Source organism: Bos mutus, chromosome 4, assembly GCF_027580195.1.
Source record: "Bos mutus isolate GX-2022 chromosome 4, NWIPB_WYAK_1.1, whole genome shotgun sequence".
Classification (NCBI taxonomy): domain Eukaryota; kingdom Metazoa; phylum Chordata; class Mammalia; order Artiodactyla; family Bovidae; genus Bos; species Bos mutus.
The window spans coordinates 26,174,356-26,196,334 of NC_091620.1; the positions used below are offsets into that span (position 1 = coordinate 26,174,356).

Below are 21,979 nucleotides of genomic sequence, written 5' to 3' on the forward strand. Positions count from 1 at the left end.
TGTGAAACAAATTATCCTGAACTCCCAAGACTTTGTGACTTAAACCAGAAACCATTTCATTGTATCTCATACCTTTGTAGGTCATGAACGTGAGGAAATTCAAGCAGGGCTCTGTGAATGATTCTTCTCCATGAGGCTTCATTTGGTGGATGGACTCTTCTGCACTCTGAGATGACTTCAGTTACATGCTTGACACTCTGGTGGCAATGGCTGGAAGACTTGACTTAGTTGGGCTTCATTTGCTTTCCATGTAGTCTTAGGCCTCTTTCCATTGTCGCTCTAGCAGAGCAGTAGTCTGAGTTTTCTTAATAGTAAATGTTAAAGAATTTAAGGGCTTCCCTTGTGGCTCAGGTGGTAAAGAATCTGAGTGCAGTGCAGACCTGGATTCAGTCCCTGGGTTGGTGAAGATCCCCTGGAGAAGGGAAAGGCTACCCACCCCAGTATTCTGGCCTGGAGAATTCCATGGACCATATAGTCCATGGGGTTGCAAAGAGTCAGACATGACTGGGTGACTTTCACTTCAAAGAATTTAAAACCACCACAGTAACCAATGAATATTTTGGGGAGATAGTTTGTTGTATTGTATCACTTATCCATGAATCTTGCTTGTAGCAGTTATTTCTGAGGTGTTCTAACAGTGGTGATTTTCTATTCCCCTCCTTTGCTTTTATTAACTAGCATTCTTCTGTTAAAAAAAAAGATGTATAATATCCTGCAAATAACCTCCCTCATTTATTTAGTTGTTACTCATATCAGTATGTACTCATGGATTTTGTTTTATTTTTGAGTTATCCAATAGTATCATAATTTGTTACTCCCAGGTTTTGTAGTTTAGGCCATTGAGAGCTTTTTCGGTTAGCACCTATGTCCTTTAGTTTTTAAAATATTTTTCTGGCTTACTTTCCTTGTAGTGATGCTATTCTGCTCATTGTCGTCCCTGCCCCACCCTCACCCCCCATTGCTATATATATGGCATTTGAACTCAGCGGTTTCTTTTTTGTGAAATCAGGTTTTTTTTTTTTGTTTTTTTTTTTACCTTTTAGAAGGAGGCATAGCTAAGGGAGTATTTCCAACTTCATAGAGCTTCCTTTTCTGTTGTTTTCAGATAGTATTTACAGATTTCTAAGATTTCCTAGCTTTGTTCCTTTCTTTTTTCCCTTTTGTCTCTGTTGTACTTGTTCTGTATGATATTCTTTTCACAGCAGTTTCTCCTCATTTGGGGCCTTGCCCTGACTTCAGTTTCAAGAATTGATAGAGGCTAGATGGTTCCATCTAGCCTCTTATGTAGGCCTGTTTTACTCACTTGCTTTTGGATTGGGCAAAACCTTTCTGTTTTCAGCTGCAGTCTTCAGATGGTTTTTCTGTTTTCTAGTGACTGCCTGTTGACACTTTTGATGTTCTCTCCTCTTAGATCCATTAGATACCTTGTTGTTTCTCTCTACTTCTGTTTTTACTAAGGTTGAAACAGGTCTTACAGATGTCACTGGCATGTCCCCATCCACTTATGTTTTGGGGTTCTTGGAGATAACTAGATAATACCTAGTTTTGTTGTAAATGTCTATAGTGTTTTGGTTTTGGTCTTTAATTGCTCTTGTTTTCATTAAGGCACTTATGGTTATTCTAAGGCTTGCTATTGGCTATTTTTTTAAATATCAATTTGAGCAAGATATATTTTGATGGCATGTTAAATCATAGGTATGCTTAGGTTATTGGTTAGATAATGAATGGCTAAAAACTATGTGGCTTAGAAGATATTTTATGACATGGTAGGGATAAAAAGTACAAAAAATTAATAAATACATTTTATCAAGAAGGAAGTTAATGTTTCATGCTTGGTTTTCATCAACTTATTACTTGATTAAAGCTAAGTTTTATGTCATTAAACATTGTGAGTTTTAGAGTCTCTTTTCAGTTTACTTTGGGAACTTATATAGGCCATTTCTTTGACTTTCCAATTATCTTTGGAAAGATCTTGAAGAATTGTTGTGTATTGCTTGTGAAGTGCTGTCTTCATAAGAAATTAAGTAGATAAATCTATGTGATCTCTCTCTGTAGTTGGCTCTGTTATTGAATTGAGATTGAAAAAAATTTTCAGTCTGTTATTACCAGCCCATTTTAGCCTGTTCCCATGAAGAGGCCGGAGAAGGCAATGGCACCCCACTCCCCTACTCTTGCCTGGAAAATCCCATGGGCGGAGGACCCTGGTAGGCTGCAGTCCATGAGGTCGCTAAGAGTCGGACATGACTGAGCGACTTCATTTTCACTTTCACGCATTGGAGAAGGAAATGGCAACCTGCTCCAGTGTTCTTGCCTGGAGAATCCCAGGGACGGTGGAGCCTGATAGGCTGCCGTCTATGGGATCGCACAGAGTCGGACACGACTGAAGTGATTTAGCAGCATGAAGAGGCAGTTTGGTGTAGTTTATCAGTTGTTAATTAGTTGCCTACTTTATACTGAATGAGTTTGTTCCCAGAGTATCTTTCAAAATAAAACTTTTTTAAGTCTTACAAGTTTTTATAACTTGTAAAAAAGAGACCAAATTTACAGAGACCAAATTCTGTGCTTTCATTCTATTTATTATTTCCATAGATGCTCCTGTGAAAATGATTTTAGTAGCATATATAGCACTTTGGCAGATATAAAAACATAAGAAAAGTAAGTATGTGAGATAGTTTTTCTGCTGTTTCAGTCAGCAACTAAATATTGAAATGTGAGTGAGTGAAGTTGCTCAGTCGTGTCCGACTCTTTGCAACCCCATGGACTGTAGCCTACAAGGCTCCTCTGTCCATGGAATTTTCCAGGCAAGAGTGGGTTGCCATTTCCCTATTTAAATATGAAATACCAATGTATTCTCCTATTTATGGATATATTAAGATAGCTTCCAAATACAATTCTCAGAGTGAACAAAAGCTTACTTACTTTAAATGGATAAGAGAAGAAATATCCAACTTATGGTTAGCATTGGGAGCTATACAAAGACATTTTAGTTTTATTAGAAACTTTGAGACATTTTTCTTTATACTCACCCCCTCTACACAATTAATAATTCTAATCAGCAAGGCTTAGATCTCTTTATTCAATTGATAACTTTCATGCCTTCCTAGAATCAGAAGATTTTAGGTAGTACTTTTGTTGAGCTCAGCCTATAAAAATATGCAGTAGTTTAAAGTTTTGACTGAATTGGTTGGTAATTTATCTTTCAGATTTTTTCTTTCATTATACTTTAGTCTAAATAAGTTTGTATGTGTATTGAGGTTGCATGGCATTAAGGTTGTTTAGAAAAGTAGTTTTTATGACTTTTTTTTTGTCCCTTTTAGGTTCATGCATGGGAGATTTCAGACCAGTTGTTACAGATCCGGCAAGATGTAGAATCATGCTATTTTGCTGCACAGACCATGAAAATGAAGATTCAGACCTCATTTTATGAGCTCCCCACAGACTCTCATGCCTCTTTACGGGACTCATTACTAACTCATATCCAGAACTTGAAAGACTTGTCACCTGTTATTGTAACGCAGGTAAATCCTATGCTTCTCATTAGGAAAATTTGTAAGGCTATTTGGATTTATCAGGTTAATTTTGATTAGCAATGCTAGGCCATGAGAAGTGATGTTAACTTTTTAAAGACTCATTGCTGTATTCTTAGAAGTGAATAGAATGTGAAAAATTTAACGTGAAAAATTTAAATCTTTGTATTTATCTTAGAATTCATTTGATATCAGACTAACTTAAATAACAAAATTGAGGGAGGTGTTTAGGTTTTCACAGTCACGTTATGTGTGTGTGCGCGCATACACACACACACTCTTATTACTTTGTAGATGATAAAGTACTGTCCTGGGTCAGAGGTCTACGTAGTTGCCTTTTTAAAAATCCTTTCTGGACTGATTAGCTATTAAAAAGTCTCATGAATGAAATGGTAAACTAGAGCATCTGGCCTTTCCACCTTAGATAGGGAAATACATTACAAAGGAAAAGTGGACGACACTTCAGTGAATACATACTCACATGTGCTCTCTGCCTGGCATAGAAATACTCTTGAAGAGAAAGGAGGCTTTTGCATAAGACTTCAAGATAAGAAATTAAAGGAGAAGGGATATGGCACTCTATTACTGAGTGAGTCAAAGGGCTGACTGTCAGTAGCTTTGGGTTTTTGACAAAGTATATTTTATAAGTCCATGAAGTTCTATGGTATTGCCAAATAAAAGTAAGTATTGATATAGTCTGAGGAAAATCTACAGTCTGTTCTTTCTGACTTCTTTTTGTTATGTTTTAATTTGGTTTTTCATTTTTAAAGGTTAAATTTTAAATCCCAGCAATTTGTAGTTAGCCCAGAAGAATTTACATGATACATAGCTGTATGAGAAGAAGAGTGGTATCGCAGTCTAAGTTGTCATATTGTTTGGAAGAAATTTAGTTTCTTTGCTTTCCAGTTAATATTATTGGTAACTGTATTTCTGTTCACCTGTCTATTCATTTATTTAATCTCTCTTTTTACTCAGCTGGCCTTAGCAATAGCAGACCTTGCCCTACAAATGCCTTCCTGGAAGGGATGTGTACAGACATTGGTAGAAAAGTAAGTAGCTTGTTTTGACTATATGCTGGCATTTGGAATTACCATTAACCTACATAGAGAAATTTGTTAGCAAAAGCTGGACATTTGGATTATTTCCCCCAACTTTCCAGTATTCTTGCCAGGATAATCCCCTGGACAAAGGAACTGGTGGGCTATAGTCCCTGGGGTTGCAAAAAGTCAGACATGACTGAAGGGACTGAGCATGCCCAAACTTTTGGCATAGATTTATTTATTATTAACCTTTGTTACAGTATAAGAAAATGATTTAAAATTTAAATACTCCAGAAGTATGTCATGTGGAATGTTAAAGACTCATATAGTTTACACACACACACACACACACACCCACCCACCCACACCCACCCACACTCTTCTTGAATTAACTACAACAAAAAACCTTTGTTGTCTTGTGGATCACTCCCACTAACTGTCATATCAATGGTCTTTATAAAGATACAGTCAGAATGTTTATTCTTACTAATTGGGATTCATTTCATGTCTATAAAAAGGACAGTATTATTTTTAGATATATGGAGCTTGCTGCTTTGAATAAAGCATTTCCTCATGATCTTGGCAAGGTAATCTTGATATTTGCTTGCATTTTGGCATTTGGTTAGGAAATTATTTTTAAACAAAGTGGATGTCCTTTTTACTACCAACTATAGTGTGTCATTCGGAGAAAGCAATGGCACCCACTCCAGTACTCTTGCCTGGAAAATCCCATGGACGGAGGAGCCTGGTAGGCTGCAGTCCATGGGGTTGCTAAGAGTTGGACATGACTGAACGACTTCACTTTAACTTTTCTCTTTCATGCATTGGAGAAGGAAATGGCAACCCGCTCCAGTGTTCTTGCTTGGAGAATCCCAGGGACGAAGGAGCCTAGTGGGCTGCTGTCTATGGAGTCGCACAGAGTCGGACATGACTGAAGCGACTTAGCAGCAGCAGCAGCAGTATAGTGTGTCATTAAAACCTTTATGTAGATAGTTTATTTTTTGTTTTAAGAAACTTTTTATTGATAATATTATGCGTGCTCCTTGAAAAAATTCTAGCACTATGGAAGCTTTCAAAGTAAAAAGCAAATATTTTTGTCTCTTCCTATTCATATATTTTATAAGTAACCACTATTAGTGACTGACTGTATAGCCCTCTAGACTTCCCTTTAAGCATTTTAAAATAAAGAGATGTATATGTGTATTAATATGCATAAACATGTATTTTCTTCAGCTATATGTATTAATATGTTTCATATACTTTTTTCACTTAATTGTGGACATCTTATGTTATGACATAGATACTCATTATAATGTCTATATATTCTCCATTGTATGATATCTGTAACCTTTTTTATCCTAATATGAGGGACCTTTACATTTTCCCAGTATTTTTGCTATTATTAAAAAAAAATACTTGTGCATATACATTTCCATGTGTGTGTGAGATTTTTCTGAAGGATAAATTTCTGAAAGTGGAATTGCTGGGTCATAAATTATTATGCAAGTTGAAAGTTTGATTTCTAGATGTCCTTCCAGAAGAGTGTGTCGGGTTTTTCTCCCCTTTCACTATAGTGAGAATTCTACTTTGTTGTCATGGGTTATTCTGATGGCTGTTTTTATCTTATGTGATTGTGTATTTTTGGGCTCTAAATAACTTATAGCTCTCCTCTTTTCTTTAGATATAGCAATGATGTAACTTCTCTGCCTTTTCTGCTGGAGATCCTTACAGTGTTACCTGAAGAAGTACATAGTCGTTCCTTACGAATTGGAGCTAATCGGCGTACAGAAATTATAGAAGATTTGGCCTTCTATTCTAGTACAGTAGTATCTCTATTGGTATGTTTGAAATACTGAGTTATTGCCTATGTGCAAAAAGCTTTGGTGGTTATTTTGTAATTCAGTAGCACTATTGTAAAATAGCTTTCTTAGCAAAATTTGGCAATGATAATACTATGGCTTTTATATAACACTTTACAGTTAAGAAGTACTTCAGAAACTATACTTTTTGAGCTTCTAAGTAATGCTGTCAGGGTGGTATTGTCTCCATTTTATGAATGAGAAACAGGTTTTAGAATTACACAACTGCTAATTCAGAATTTGAACTCAGGTCTTCTGATTACATATCCCTTGTTCTCCTCCTTCCTGCTACCAGCTGTAGGCTCTTGAGTAAGGACTGTGCTCCAGGAACTGCATATAAATTTACTTAAGGAAAGATCCTCTCTAAGGGATAAATTGAGAGTTTTTGATAGGGTGGTGGTACTTGACTTTACTTCACCTTTGAATAATGTCATAATTATAGAATATACTGTTCTTTAATAAAAAATAGTTAAATGTGCTTGGATCCTTTTTGATTAGGTGGAAATTTTAATGTCCTCAACCAGGGTAGGTAAAGTTACGGTCCATGGGCTGTTTGTAGATGAAGTTTTACTGGGACACAGTCATGCCCGTTCAGTTACATGTTGTCTGTGGCCATAATTTTGGGCTAACAGCAGAATTGAGTAGTTTTTGCAGAGACCATATGGTCTGCAAAGCCTAAAATATTTACTATCTGACCCTTCTGTGGAAAAATTTTGCTGATTCCTGAACTAATAAATGGTATTAAATTGATTATTTAGCCCATATACCATTTTTAGGTTTTGCGTCCAGGTCAATTTCTCGACAGTGTGGTTATAGTAGATTATTTTTCAGGAATGTATTTCAGTACTTCAGCATCATAGAACTTTTCATTTGAAAAACAAAGTTTTGTTTAAAATTGTGTTCATTAGAAGTTCATTGGAAAATTACTTTTTTAAGTTAAATGTGTTTTCAATTAACCATTTATTTTAAAGAAATCGTGTAATAGAAAGTTAGAAAATATAGATAATCAAGTTACATTCAAACCATCTATCACGCTGTTAATCCTTTAGTATGTATCCTCTGTGAACATGTATACAGATTTTGAAAATCCAAATGAGAATATGCTTCACCCACCCTTCTGGAGCCTGCTTTTCCAGTCCTCCAGCTTCATCTTTCCGTTTCAGTAAATTTTTGTATCATCTAATAAATACCTAGACCATATTCACATTTCCTGAGTTGGTCCTAACATATATTTGTAGCATTTTTTCATATCAATAACTAGTCTAGAACCATGCCTTGTATCAAGTTGTTATGATCACAGTCCCCCTTCTTCATTTTTTCAAAATGACACTGATTTGTTGAGACTGGACTAGTTGTTTTATAAAGCATCTTCTTACTTCCTGGATTGTCTTTGTGTCATTTAGTTTGTTTTTCTGTTCTCTATAATTCCTCTAATCGGAAGTTACATCTAAAGCAGCCCCACTCAGTAGGAATTCCTCAAGAGAATTAAGCCTTAAATGCCCTAAGGCGTCTACAGTTTCTCCTATATACCATTCACAGGATGATTGAGAAAATAGACACTCACATCATTTTCTGCAGGACTTAATTCTTTCCCAGGAACCTGGTAAGAAAGACTGAAAGACTTTGATAGGTTAGTTTTAAAAGGTTAAATATTTTTAGCTAGAAAACAACTTAGATATTTCCTCCTGCAATTTATCAGAAGATATACGTTTTGGTTGACCTTCTAAAAGCATCACTTTGGTTAGTGATGCTGTGCTAGGATTGACTAGATTAGAATGATGACAGTTTGATTCTTCCATTTATAAAGTTTTTTTCTCCCCTTACAATATAATGCAGTTTGTATGAATGTTAAATTCTAAGTTTATAATCCTTACCTTAATAATTCCATCGTGGTTTGCAAAATAAAGTTTTGCTAATTCTTTCTTTCTACATGTATATTAACATTCTTCTAAGTTCCCACTAGAAAGGCAGGATGAATCTTTAATTTTTGATTATTCTGTTTTCTCTATAAGGATTTTGTTTTTAAGATTACTTAAATGTTACTTTTTCCCCTTGACTTTCTCTTTATGGTGTATTATGGTCCCATGAGTTTCATTGATTCAGGGTCTTTGCTTAAGTTATCCTTTTGATGCTTTAAATGTTACGACTTTGGCCACTGGAGCACATCTTTATTTCCTCACAGAAAAAGGTAACTAGTAATCATCTAGTTACTGCTTTGCCCCAGATCTAGAACCCTTGGTTCCTTTTAGTATCAGTTTGGGTCCAGTCAGGAGAGAGAAACCACCTACTAATTTATTGGGACTATTCAATATAAAGAATGTTTAACTATAACAGGTATCTGTAGTAACAAGGGATTGTCTAATAAGAGGTAAAGAGAGCTCTAAAGAGTATACAAATAAAACAGATACAAGGAGCAGTCATTAAGGTCAAGGCTAAGATAGAGTTTCTAAGGAAGGAAGAGTTCACCCCTCTCCCAGGACTGAGATTCAAACCCTGTTGGTGATGGTTTGGTCATGGTAAAGAAGTCACCGTGGTGCTGCATGCCACTGAAAATCTCTCCTCTCAAACTTGCTAAAAATCTGCTTTCTAGGAAGGCCAAGAAAGTTGTTAGGGAAGGTATCTCACCAGAGGCACTCTGCAGCAGAATCAGCAGGGTGTGGGAATGCCAGAGGAGGCTACTGGCCACTGTGTAATGTAGGCACTGGAGAAGCTAAGTGCACTGAATCTGTTGCTAAAGAAGAATGTACATTCCTTAGGGGCCAGGAGCAGTTTGCTGAAAAACTGTTGGTGAGGATGAGAGTTGGTGCTGGAGAAAGTGCTGGCCAATATACTGCAAGAGCTGGACACCAGAGAAACTATCAGTCTGGGGCTGAAGAAGCTGCATGTTCTTTAGAAGGCTGCTTAGTGAGCACACTAGAATCAGGAAGCAAAACCCTTTTCCTTCTGCACTTTCTCTCTAGTGACCTTCCGACAAAAAGTTAGTACCAGCTGGCACGGGACAAAAATATTTTAAGGGCCCAGATCCATTTTCACAGAGTAGTTCTAAAAGGGTGAATTTGGAGCTGAGAGGCAATAGTTCTGCAGCTGGCCACAGTCTTGCCTTTTAACTTAGCTCCCATAGGTGCTCTTTTATACATATTTAAACACCAGTGCAGTGGTGTAACAAGCAGATAGAAAATATGGAACTACTACAGTCCTCACTTATATTGATTACAAGGCTGTAATTGGTATATATGGCTTTTTTCTTCCACAACTCATTTCATGTTTTCTCTGCTGCTATAGGTTGAATATTTGTGTGTGCCCCTGCCTCGAAATTCATATGTTGAAAACGAATCTCCAAGGTGATGGTATTGGAGATGTGGCCTTTCGGAGGTGATTAGGTCATGACAGTGGAGCCCTCATGAATGGGATTAGTGCCCATATAAAAGAGACCCCAGACAGCTCCCTTCCCGTTTATGCCATGTGAAGACACAGTAAAAAGACAATTGTTTATGAAACAAGGAGCAGGTCCTCAGCAGAGACTGGTACCTTGATCTTGGACTTCCAGTCTCCAGAACTGTAAGAAAGTTTCTATTGTTTATAAGCCACCTGTTCTGTATTATTCTGTTAATAGCAGCCTGAATGGACTAAGACACCTGTCCTGACCAGAAACTTAGCTGCTTAGGATTCTTTACTCTGTGAATTTACCCAAGACTTCATTCCCAAAAAGTCTGAGCCCTCAATCATCCTGCCTTGTGGATTGTTGTTTCTATAGTTTTCCATTAACCTTTTGGGCATGGAAGTAACAAAGAGACTCCCTAGAAAATCCTCTGGGTTCCAGACCTAGAACTCCTTGCTTTGATTATATAGAAGCAATACAGTGTTTCACTGGTAATTGTGATTCGTCACTCTAGTCTGTAAAGTAACTCCTTTTCCTGTTGGTTCAGTGGCATAAGAAGCTCCCATTGTCCAGGTGGTATTTTTATGTTCCAATTCACTGGAATTATTTTTGAGTTTCCTATTGGAAACATACTTTCTTTGGGACCCAGATCTCCAAACTAATAGAGCTCAGAGTTGCCCATTACTGTACTTCCTTTACTCTGATACGAGTTTCTTGATTTGCTATGATACCATCATGGTTAGATGTGGTATTCTTTGAGTCTATGAATGATAATGTTGACAGAAGCATTATAAGCAGGGAAGACGGTTCTATATCCAGAATTTGTGCCTATTCCTATGAGAACAAATCTCTGCTTCCTCCATGATAGAAGCCAATATAATCAGTGAACCTGGTCTCCGTGGCAATTGGTGCCACTGGGGACTCAGTGTTCGTCTCTGCTGTTGACAGACACTCATCAGTATTGTTTACCTGTTAAGCCTTGGTAAAGTGGAAATCCATGTTAATATATGTTTAGCCTCCATCCCTACTACTCTGGCCACTTTGTTTGTGAGCCTATTGAGCAAGCACTGGATGGCTAGGGAAAGAGGCTGACATTGTTAGAGTTTGTCATTTTGTCTATCTATCATTGGGATATAGTGATGCTCTGGTGGGTATTCACATCAGGCAGAAATCTGTGCCCATTTATATGTCATTCATATACCTCTTTCTCAGACTTGCTTGTCACCAATCTTCCAGTCTTGTTTCTGCCAAATCCCTGATCATCTATCCAAATGATTGACAAGGGTCCATGAATAAGTGGCAATCCAAATTTCTTTTCATCTCACTGCAGACATGGTGGACAGCTATACAGACTGCTTGAAGTTATGGCCACTAGGAGGGTTTTCCTTCAGCATTGGCCTTCACTGTGGCCCTGGAGTGGGCCTGTAATCCTATAGCTGTCTGCCTTCAGGTGGTACCAGCATATGCAGATCAATCTGTAATCCAGGCTTGAATGTTTTCTTCAGTTATCCAGTTGTAAGGAACATCCCAGGAGGCCACAAGCATGGACTGAAGGGGATGAATCAATGTAAGAATAAGTGGTGTCAGAGAATCTGAGCCATCTATACTCATGTAACATTTTTGTAGCTTCCAAATCTTCCTATACTCAACCTCTTTATATCATTTTCATCTGATGACAAGTCTCTTGTTATGCATGCCCAATCTTAAGGCTAGGTAGTTCAGTCAGTACTTAGTTCATGGTCGGAAGGTCAGGTCACATAATCACCTGATGTCCTATGGATAGGCCTGCCCAGGTCTTATAGTAAGCCAGAAGCTGATTTTCAAAAGACAGATAGTTACCTGTAGAAGAGTGCATAGATTTGTTCCAAAATTCTAGATATTTGTACTATGATGTTCCTATTGGTACTTCCCAGAGACTCCATACACTCACTAAATGAATACTCTCAAGAAAGTATACTTGTGTCAATGTTTGGCTCAATCTAGTGTTATAGTCCAGCCTTCCTCAGTCTAACACCTTTCTGCGTGTTTCCTAGGTTTCTTTAGACACATTTAAGTGAAGTTTCACAGTTGTATTGGTGTATAAGTTGTTTCCTCCTGTTCCCCTAGAACATTCTGAGATTTGACCCTAGTTTATGAGTATTATTGGGGATGTTTGTGGAAGGTGTTGAAGAGATTGGGCATCTTCTTTCAAGGCCTCTGTCTCAGATGGGGTTATTACAGGGCTTTGAAGCTGAGAAAGGCTTGTCTCAGACACTGGAAGGCAGAGGCTACTTCTATTGGTAAGGGAGACTCAGAGTGACTTGGATTACCAGTTTCATTAGGGTCCAACTGGATGTCCCCATTCCAGACTTCAGAAGTCTGCTGTTTACCAGTCAATTTCAGAACTTTGACATGAGAAACTTGGTAGGACTGTAAATTCAACTGTTGTTTGTAATTCAGCAAGCCACACAATTAAATTTTGTATATGAGTTTGAGCAATATTATAAGAGCTTCATTTAGAGCTGTCATGGAATGCTAGTCATGTTGCTAGTTCTCAGACTGTGACTTGAGCTGGGTTAACAGACCAAAGCTTGTAATTTTGTAAGCACTCAAATGACTAAAAAACATTCAGCAGCCATGATAGTCCTTATAGTTATTATTACTGCCATGATGATCAAGTGCATTTAGCTACTTGGACTTGATTTAGCACTTCATCGTAATTGATGACAGGTGATATCATCATGGTATCTGAAAAATATTGATATACCTTGTGGGACTTAATAAGGTCTATAAGTCTCTCGTGTCTTTTGTCTTGTTTTAGGACTTAGAGGATTAAATTAGTCCACAATTACCAAGAAAAATATGTACTTGGCTGTGATAGAAGATACTAAAGACTTCTTAGAACTTTTTTCATTTAGTTCCCCCATTTTCTCTTTAATGTTTTTATTCTATCTTTTTATTTTGTCAGTATTACACTTTGTGGTCCATTCAAATGGACTTATTCCTAAATATTGTATTCAACTTTTAAATTTTTTAAAAATATTATTCTTCTTGCTCTTGAACTGAGCCTGGACTCTTAATATTTTTCTCCCTTCATTTATTCTCCATTTTGTTAATTCAAGATCAATTATTATTTGTTCTTTTTCAGTCACTAAGTCCTGTCTGACTCTTTGCAAACCCATGGACTAGAGCACACCAGGCTCCTCTGTCCTCCCCTCTTTCCTGGAGTTTGCTCAAGTTCATGTCCATTGAGTCAGTGATGCTGTCTAACCTATCTCATCCTCTGCTGCCCCTTTCTCTTTTAGCCTCAACCTTTCCCAGCATCAGGGTCTTTTCCAGTGAGTCAGCTCTTCACATCAGTTGGCCAAAGTATTGGAGCTTCAGCTTCAGTTCTTCCAGTGAATATTCAGGGTTGATTTCCTTTAGGATTGGCTGGTTTGATCTTCTCGCAGTCCAAGGGACACTTGAGAGTCTTTTCCAGCACAATTCGAAAGCATCAATTCTTTGACACTCAGCCTTCTTTATGATCCAACTTTCACATCCGTACATGACTACCGGAAAAACCATAGCTTTGACTGTACATGAACCGTTGTTGGCAAAGTGATGTCTCTGCTTTTTTAATACACTATCTAGGTTTGTCATAGCTTTCCTTCCAAGGAGCAAGCGTCTTTTAATTTCCTGGTAGTAGTCACCATCTGCAGTGATTCTGGAGCCCAAGAAAATAAAATCTGTCACTGCTTCCACTTTATCCCCTTAGGTTTGCCATGAAGTGATGGGACCAGATGCCATGATCTTAGTGTTTTGAATGTTGAATTTCAAGGCAGCTTTTTCACTCTCCTGTTTCACCCTCATTAAGAGGCCCTTTAGTTCCTCTTCACTTTCTGCCATTAGAGTGGTATCATCTGCATATCTGGGGTTGTTGATATTTCTCCTGGCAATCTTGATTCCAGCTTGTGACTCATCCAGCCCAGCATTTCAAATGATGTACTCTGCATATAAGTTAAATAAACAGTGTGACAATAAATAGCCTTGTCATACTCCTTTCCCAATTTTGAACCAGTCAGTTGTTCAATGTCCAGTTCTAACTGTTGCTTCTTGACCCACATACAGGTTTCTCAGGAGACAGGTAATGTAGTGGAACTCCCATCTCTTTCAGTTTTCCACAGTTCATTGTGATCCATAGAGTCAAAGGCTTTAGCACAGTCTGTAAAGCAGACATAGATGTTTTTCCCTTGCTTTCTCAATGATCCAGTGGATGTTGGCAGTTTGATTTACCTTTTCTAAACCCAGCTTGTACATCTGGAAGTTCTTGGTTCCTGTACTGCCGAAGCCTGTCTTGAAAGATTTTGACATAACCTTGCTAGCATGTGAAATGAGCACAATTGTACAATAGTTTGAACATTCTTTGGCATTGCCTTTCTTTGGGATTGGGATGAAACCTGACCTTCTCTAGTTCTGTGGCCACTGCTGAGTTTTCCAAATTTGCTGACATTCTGATACAACACTTTTTTAACAGGATCATCTTTTAAGATATTTAATAGCTCAGCTTGAATTCAATCACCTCCACTAGGTTTGTTTGTTGTAATCCTTCCCAAGGCCCACATGACTTTATATTCCAGGATATCCGGCTCTAGGTGAGTGACCACACTATCATGGTTATCTGGGTCATTAAGTCCTTTTTTGTATAGTTCTTCTGTGTATTCTTGCCATGAATACACATGAAATGTTCCCTTGATATCTCTAATTATCTTGAAGAAATCTCTAGTCTTTCCCATTCTGTTGTTTTCTTCTATTTCTCTGCATTGTTCATTTAAGAAGGCCTTCTTGTCTCCCCTTGCTATTCTCGAACTCTGCATTCAATTGGGTATATCTTTCCCTTTCTCCCTTGCCTTTGGCTTCTCTTCTTCCTCAGCTATTTATAGAGCCTCCTCTGACAACTGCTTTGCCTTCTTGCATTTCTTTTTCTTTGGGGTGGTTTTGGTCACTGCCTCCTGTACAATGTTATGAACCTCCATCCATAGTTCTTCAAGCACTCTGTCTACCGAATCTAATCCCTTGAATCTATTCATCACCTCCACTGTATAATATAAGGGGATTTGATTTAGGTCATACCTGAATGACCTAGTTATGATCTCAACCACAGTCAGCTTTTTAGGTATTGTTTTTACTGACTGTATAGAATGTCTCCATCTTTGACTGCAAAGAACATAATCAATCTGATTTCAGTATTGACCATCTGGTAATGTCCATGTGTAGAGTCATCTCTTGGGTTGTTGGAAAAGGGTGTTCTATAACCAGCATATTCTGTTGATAAAACTGTTAGCCTTTGTTCGGTTTCATTTTGTACTCCAAGGAGAAACTTGCCTGTTACTCTGGATATCTCTTGACTTCTTCCTTTTGCGTTGCAATCCCCTGTGACGAAAAGGACATCTTTGTGTGTGTGTGTTTGTGTGCTAGGAGATGTTGTAGGTGTTTAACGAACTGGTTAACTTCTTCAGCATTAATGGTTGGGGCATAGATTTGGATTACTGTGATGTTGAATGATTTGCCTTGGAAACAAACTGAGATCGTACTGTTGTTTTTAAGATTGCACCCAGATACTGCATTTTGGACTCTTTGTTGACTATGAGGGTTACTCTATTTCTTCTAACAGATTCTTGTCCACAGTAATAGATATGCTGGTCATCTGAATTAAATTCTCTCATTTGAGTCACTTTTAGTTCACTGATTTCTAAGATGTCGATATTCAATCTTGCCATCTGCTGCTTGTCAGTGTCCAGTTTACCTTGATTCATGGACCTAACATTCCAGGTTCCTGTGCAATATTGTTCTTTATAGCATTGAACTTTACTTTCCTCACCAGACACATCTACAACTGGGTGTTTGCTTTGGCCCAGCCAGTTCAGTCTTCCTGGAGCTATTAGTAGTTGTCCGTCCATCTTGAGTGGTGCTGTACGGCATGGCTTACAGTTTCATTGATTTACGAAAACCCCTTTGCCACGACAAGGCTGTGAAACATGAAGGGGCTGAGATGATGAGTGCTAAAGACAATTCTCTTGTTAAGATTATATTAATACAGAAGTGGAATCTAAGAAATATAGTTGTTTCTGAAACATATGTATCTTTGAACCAGTCTCTGCCTCTGTGTAGCTCAGCTTCTCAGGTTAGAAAGTGGAGATAATAAAGATAATAATAGTATATACATACTTGTACAATTTTAGTGGAGGTTAAATGATTTAAGAGCAACAAGACAGTGTCTGGCAAGTAAAAAACACTTTTAACTGTTATTGCCATCCTTCTCAGTATCATATCTATAAAGTGATTGTAAAAATATTTCATTTTTTAACAATGTTTTAAATGTAAAAATTGGTATTATTTTTATAATTATTTTTTTCTTTTCAGATGACTTGTGTAGAAAAAGCAGGAACAGATGAGAAAATGCTTATGAAGGTCTTTCGCTGTTTGGGAAGTTGGTTTAACTTAGGAGTTTTGGACAGTAACTTCATGGCTAACAATAAGTTACTAGCACTCCTTTTTGAGGTTTTGGTAAGTAATGGCTTCATTTATGAAATGGCTTTTGTTTATTTCTGGCACATAGTCACTTAAACAGTAACTGCCCTTATGGGATATAAGAGTGTTTTCGGATTTTTGCAGTGTGAGTAGGAAGTGTATGGTAAGAAAGCAGCACTGTCCCTTCCTTGTTGCCAAATACCACATTAAGATATTATTTTTAGTGCTCAGAATATAATGTAGTTAGGTTTAAGAGAAAAGCAGTTTTATATGTAAATCATTGATTTACATATTAAAAGTCAAGTAACAAAAGTACCGTTGGCATCTTTTTCGTTATTTTTAAAGTATGAAGTTGTGTGTTTCTAATAATGACCATTGGATGGTTGAGACAATTACAGATCAGAATATTATCTTCGTAGTTGAGATAGTTAAACATTACGGTATGTGTAAGATGAATTTTGGGTTTTTGAGATTAAAAGTCGTGTCTTTTTATATACTGGTACATTTCTTTCTTAAACTTTAAAAGTAATAATGGCTAGTAGTACATTCCTCTGTCTTGGTTGATGGGAGTGCTTAGAATAAGACTAGTTTTTAGAACAAGAAGCAGCAGTATCTCAAGCACAAATGTTAAACTGGTCTTTGGAGGTGGGTGTGACTTTGTCTCTTTCTCCCTGATGGTTTTCCTTCCATGAACACATATTAGGGTGGAAACTCTGTATTTCCATACTGGGTCTATGCTGGTAAACTATTTAGAAGATGCTAGCATGATATTAATTGATATCACTGGATTTAAGAAAGAAAAGGAAAATGGATTCTTCAAGGAGACGTTTTAGATATTATATATAATGTTTTTAGTGTATTTTTGCTGTCATTCTTGCATCAGAAGCTAAAATTCAGGAAAATTAAGATGCTAGTAATTGTTTTGCTAATCATTATCTTTGTCTCCATGTCTGTTGATGCCATACCTTAATGATAATAATTCTGATTTTCATCTCACCAGGTTGTGTGAAAGAGTAGTCAGTATTAAAAAATTTAGGTCCCACTTTTTTTTTTTGAGTATATAAATATGACAACATATGAATGGAGGACAGTCTAAAATACACTTCAAACTTCAGTGATGACTCTTGGGAACTGAGATTGGGGTAAAGAACAAACCAATGTGCCAGATATATTCCTATTGTTTTCTCTATTGATCCAGTGTCATGACCAGTCCTCTGTTACTTAAGAATGTTTCTGGAGTCAGAGTCAAATATATTCTCATTCTTATATTCTTTCAGTGGTTTGCAGTCATGCCACATAAAACTAAATAGTTTGCTTTGTGCTAGGGCCTCCCTGGTGGTTCAGTTGTAAAGAATCTGCTTGCCGTGCAGGAGACGTCAGTTTGATCCCTGGGTCGGGAAGGTTCCCTGGAGAAGGAAATGGCAACTCAGTGCAGTATTCCTACCTGAGAAATCCCATGGACAGAGGACCCTGGCAGGCTATAGTCCATGGGGGTCACCAAAAGGGTTGGACATGACTTAGCAACTAAACAAATGCTTAGGCCAGGACCTTATTATATAGCTTTTTTTCTTATAGTTCTTTTAAAAAATATTTTAAAAATAATAATTGATATATACAAAAGAGTAAATTTGAACATTTATTTAACTTTTGAAACATTGTAATACAATGAATATTTTTGAGTTCACCACCACTCAAAGAATAACCTAATGAGTAATTTGTGTCTTTGTGCTTTTCCAACCCTGCTTTTATAGCTTTTTACCCCCTTGGAGATTCTAAATGTCCTTGTGTTTTATTATTCACAAATGACCAGTATGCCTTACTAAATTTATCCAATCTCTGGACTATTTAATAGAACCCCTAGAGGCCTCCCTCCTTGAACTTTCTAATATGCTCTAGTTTGTATCAGTTGCGTCCATTTGTCATCCTGGGACTTTTCTTTACTCTGCTATGGATTGGATTAACCTTTTTTTTTTGAGCCCATCTCAGATACTTTCCTCAGAAGGATATGTGGGAAATAAATACTGAGTTTTTGCATGCATTCTTGAGAAATGTTTTTATTTCATTCTTAATTAATGATTTAGCTTAGATATAGAATTCCAAATTCAATATTCTTTTTCTTCAAAATTTCCAAGGCCTTGTTTTCCTATATACTGGCAGGTATCATTACTAATGAGATGAGTAACTTGATTTTTGCTCCTTTCTAAGTTACCTTCTCTTTTCCCCAGAAGCTTTCAGAACCTCTGTTTAACCTTAGTATTCTGAAATATCAGAGTAATGTGTTAGGTTTGAGTCGTTGATACTTGTTGAACCTTTTCACTTTAAATAGTACTTGAATATCAGAAAAAAGATGGAGAAGATTTCCATGGAAAATAGGGCAGGGAACACAAGACATTCCAGGAGGGACTAGTGAATGGGAGAAAACGTGAATTTTAGAAGTCATGTGACCATCCATGATTGAAGTACCAAAAGACAGATTTGCTTGGCAAATAGTCAGAAATAGGAAGATTGATGGATGTTGTCTTGTTGAAGGCCATGAATATTAGGCTGTTATGTGTATATAAAGTACATGTTCAGAAACAGGCTTTAATTGCTATCCTATTGGATTACAGCTTAATTATCTTACTTCCCTATTCCTGCTACCTCCCAGCAACAGGATAAGACCTCATCGAACCTACACGAAGCTGCTTCAGACTGTGTGTGCTCAGCTCTCTATGCCATTGAGAATGTGGAAACCAACTTGGCATTAGCCATGCAACTTTTTCAAGGAGTCCTGACATTGGAGACAGCCTATCATATGGCTGTGGCACGTGAAGATTTAGATAAGTGAGTAGTTATTAAGGGCAGGAGACCATACAGCCTGGGATTCTTTTAAGTCACCTTCTTTTCATTCATATTTTGCCACTGAAGCCCTGTCTCTAGCTTCAGTTATTCTTTAGAGTTTACAGCTAAAATACATACCAAATCTTAACTGTACCTTCAAGTTTTAACATCCAAAAATTTTCTCCAAATTATGGAAGGAAATGAGAATGAGATTGAAGAGACTTAAAGAGTCTTCTTCATCTCCAAATCTCTCAGACATGCTGCCACTTAAGTTTGCTAGATTAAAAAAAATAAAAACCTCCATTCTTCATGACCCTGTGTAAATATATACATTGCATCCTCAAGATCCTCTGCTATTCACCTCTGAACCAGGAGTGGAAATCAAATGCAGAGGGAGATGTAGTGATCATGTAGAATAGTAAGTTTTAGCACTTACAGAGGATAAGGCTCTAAGAATTAGGGATGACCTTTGAAGTATCAAGTGTGATTGAATGGAATTTTCTTCAGATGTTTTAATAATTGAGAATTGAACTGACTTACTTACATTTGCTTATATGTTTAAAAGTATATGATTTAAGGAACGATGTTTGCTGAGGAGATTGTGCTACACCATAGCAAATAATCACTACATGTCTCTTAGGCCAAGGATTGTTTCTTTATTTGATTAACTGTGTCTGTGAGTATGTACACATAATATACAGATATCTGACTTGGTGTTCTTATTCCTTTTTCCTTTACAGAGTTCTGAATTACTGCCGTATTTTCACTGAACTTTGTGAAACTTTTCTTGAAAAAATTGTTTGTACGCCAGGCCAAGGCCTTGGGGACCTACGAACTCTGGAACTGCTTCTTATCTGTGCAGGGCACCCTCAATATGAGGTAGTGTTTACACTATGCTAATGCCATTATTTTTCAATTGTATGTTGCATATTGTCTACATTCTATTATCTCCTATACAGCTTTTTATTTGTGGGAAATTATAGTTTTATTTTTAATTAATGTCATGAAGAGTTTACTCTGCTGTGAATTAAAAAAAAAATTATATGTCAGCTTCTGCTTTGATTCTTTTCTGTTTTCCTACTTGGTTTTAGCTGGGCTGACTGGTACATAGCATGAAGGAATCTGTTAGAAACAAAGCTTATTACTTTTCCAATGAGGCCCCCTCTCTAGCTTTAGTTATTATTTAGAGCTTTATAGCTTAAGAAATATACCAAATATTAACTGTACCTCCAAGTTTTAAAATCCAAAAATTTTCTCCAAATTATGGATGGAAATGAGAATGGGATTCAAAGGACTTAAAGAGTCTTCTTCATCCCCAAATCTCTAAGACATGCTGCCACTTTTAAGTTTACTAGATTAAGAGAAAAAAAAACAAAAACACAACTCTATTTATTCAAAAGGCTTTATCTCCTCTTAATAGTATAAGAAGTGAGAAGAACTCCCAAGCTTGGTTAGCTCTATTTAAATAGCTTCATTTTGGATCTTTGATGGGAAAAGGATGGTAGGGCCCCTCTAAGGGAGGGGCCTAGTAGTTCTTGTGAGTCTCAGTGTTTTTTCTGTGATCACATAGAAGATAATATGTGTTTGCTTGACATACTTTCATGACAATATCTGGATTTTGTTGAAACTCAAAACAGTTTTGGGCAGAAGTATTGCTCTACTTAATAATAATCTCTCCTTTAAATAGGGCCACATATAAGATAAGCTGTGGTTTGTACAGATATTTGCAGGTTTATCTGCTGAGAGGTGTTTTAATTTCAAAAAAATAATTTCAGAATTTAGGGAAAAAGACTACATTTTAAAGAGATTTCTGTATATGTTTCTCTAAATTTAAAATTCAGTATACTGCTGGAGAAATTTTCTCAGGCCTAGACAGAGAATGTAAAGCCAGTCATCCTAAATGTTGAGTTTTGGGTCTAACATGGAAAGATAATTTGGGAAGATAATAATCTGCTAGAGAAAAGGTGGCTGCTAAACTGGTTCCACTCATACTAGTTTAAAGTGTTTCTTTCCTGTTAGCCCTAGTAATAATAAAACTGCTTTCTTTTCTGATCCAAATAAACCATGTTTTCTCTTTCTGTTGATAGGTAGTAGAAATTTCCTTTAATTTTTGGTACCGACTAGGGGAGCATTTGTACAAAACGAATGATGAGGTTATTCATGGCATCTTCAAAGCTTACATTCAAAGGCTGCTTCATGCCTTGGCTCGCCACTGCCAGTTGGAACCAGATCATGTAAGTTTTCTTCTCTATTTAATCATGTCTTGATTTCCTCTTCTTTTCAGTGCTAACTTGAAAAGGAACTGAAAAGATAGAGAATAAAGCTAATGGAATCTGCAGGTTTTCTGTCATTCTAGCTTACACTGAGGAAGTCAATACCAGTTTAATGAAGAGTGCTATGCCTATGTAGAAAGAAATCAGTCCTGCTGAGTCAGTAATTCTTCTGGGAATTTACCTTAAATAATTCTGCTGAAGAAAAAAATTGTTATGTACAAGGCATTATCTATAAATGTAAAATATGGTAAATCCATTTACAAGAGTATAGAAGAGGAAGTTCCTTGGTTAGGAAATTCCAGTGGTTAGGACTTGGTGCTTTCACTGCTGTGGGGCCCAAGTTCAATCCCTGGTCAGGGAGCTAAGATCCTGCAAGCTGTGCTGTGTGCCCTCCCCACAAAAGAGTATTATAGAAGAGTTACATAAATTATTATGTAGCAACTTGATGGATCATAATGCAGCAGTTAAAAGTAATTACTTGACTTCTCTGGCAGCCCAGTGGTTAAGACTTTGCACTTCCAATGCAGGGGGTGCGGGTTGGAGAGCCAGGATCTCCTGTGCCATGCAGCCAAAAAAGTAAATGAAAATAAAT

At 37.1% G+C, this 21,979-nt stretch overlaps 1 protein-coding gene across 2 annotated transcripts in view; it reads left to right on the forward strand.

The window, feature by feature from the left end:
* The window catches only part of TNPO3 (transportin 3), a 79,724-nt gene that overhangs the window by 23,364 nt on the left and 34,381 nt on the right, over positions 1-21,979 (forward strand). For both annotated transcript variants that reach the window (XM_005905262.2, XM_005905264.2), the window contains 7 exons: positions 3,318-3,518; positions 4,503-4,576; positions 6,249-6,405; positions 16,187-16,330; positions 18,942-19,117; positions 19,855-19,993; positions 21,202-21,348. In XM_005905262.2, the coding sequence (XP_005905324.1) occupies positions 3,318-3,518; positions 4,503-4,576; positions 6,249-6,405; positions 16,187-16,330; positions 18,942-19,117; positions 19,855-19,993; positions 21,202-21,348 (1,038 nt within the window). The remainder of the gene's footprint in view (positions 1-3,317; positions 3,519-4,502; positions 4,577-6,248; positions 6,406-16,186; positions 16,331-18,941; positions 19,118-19,854; positions 19,994-21,201; positions 21,349-21,979) is intronic.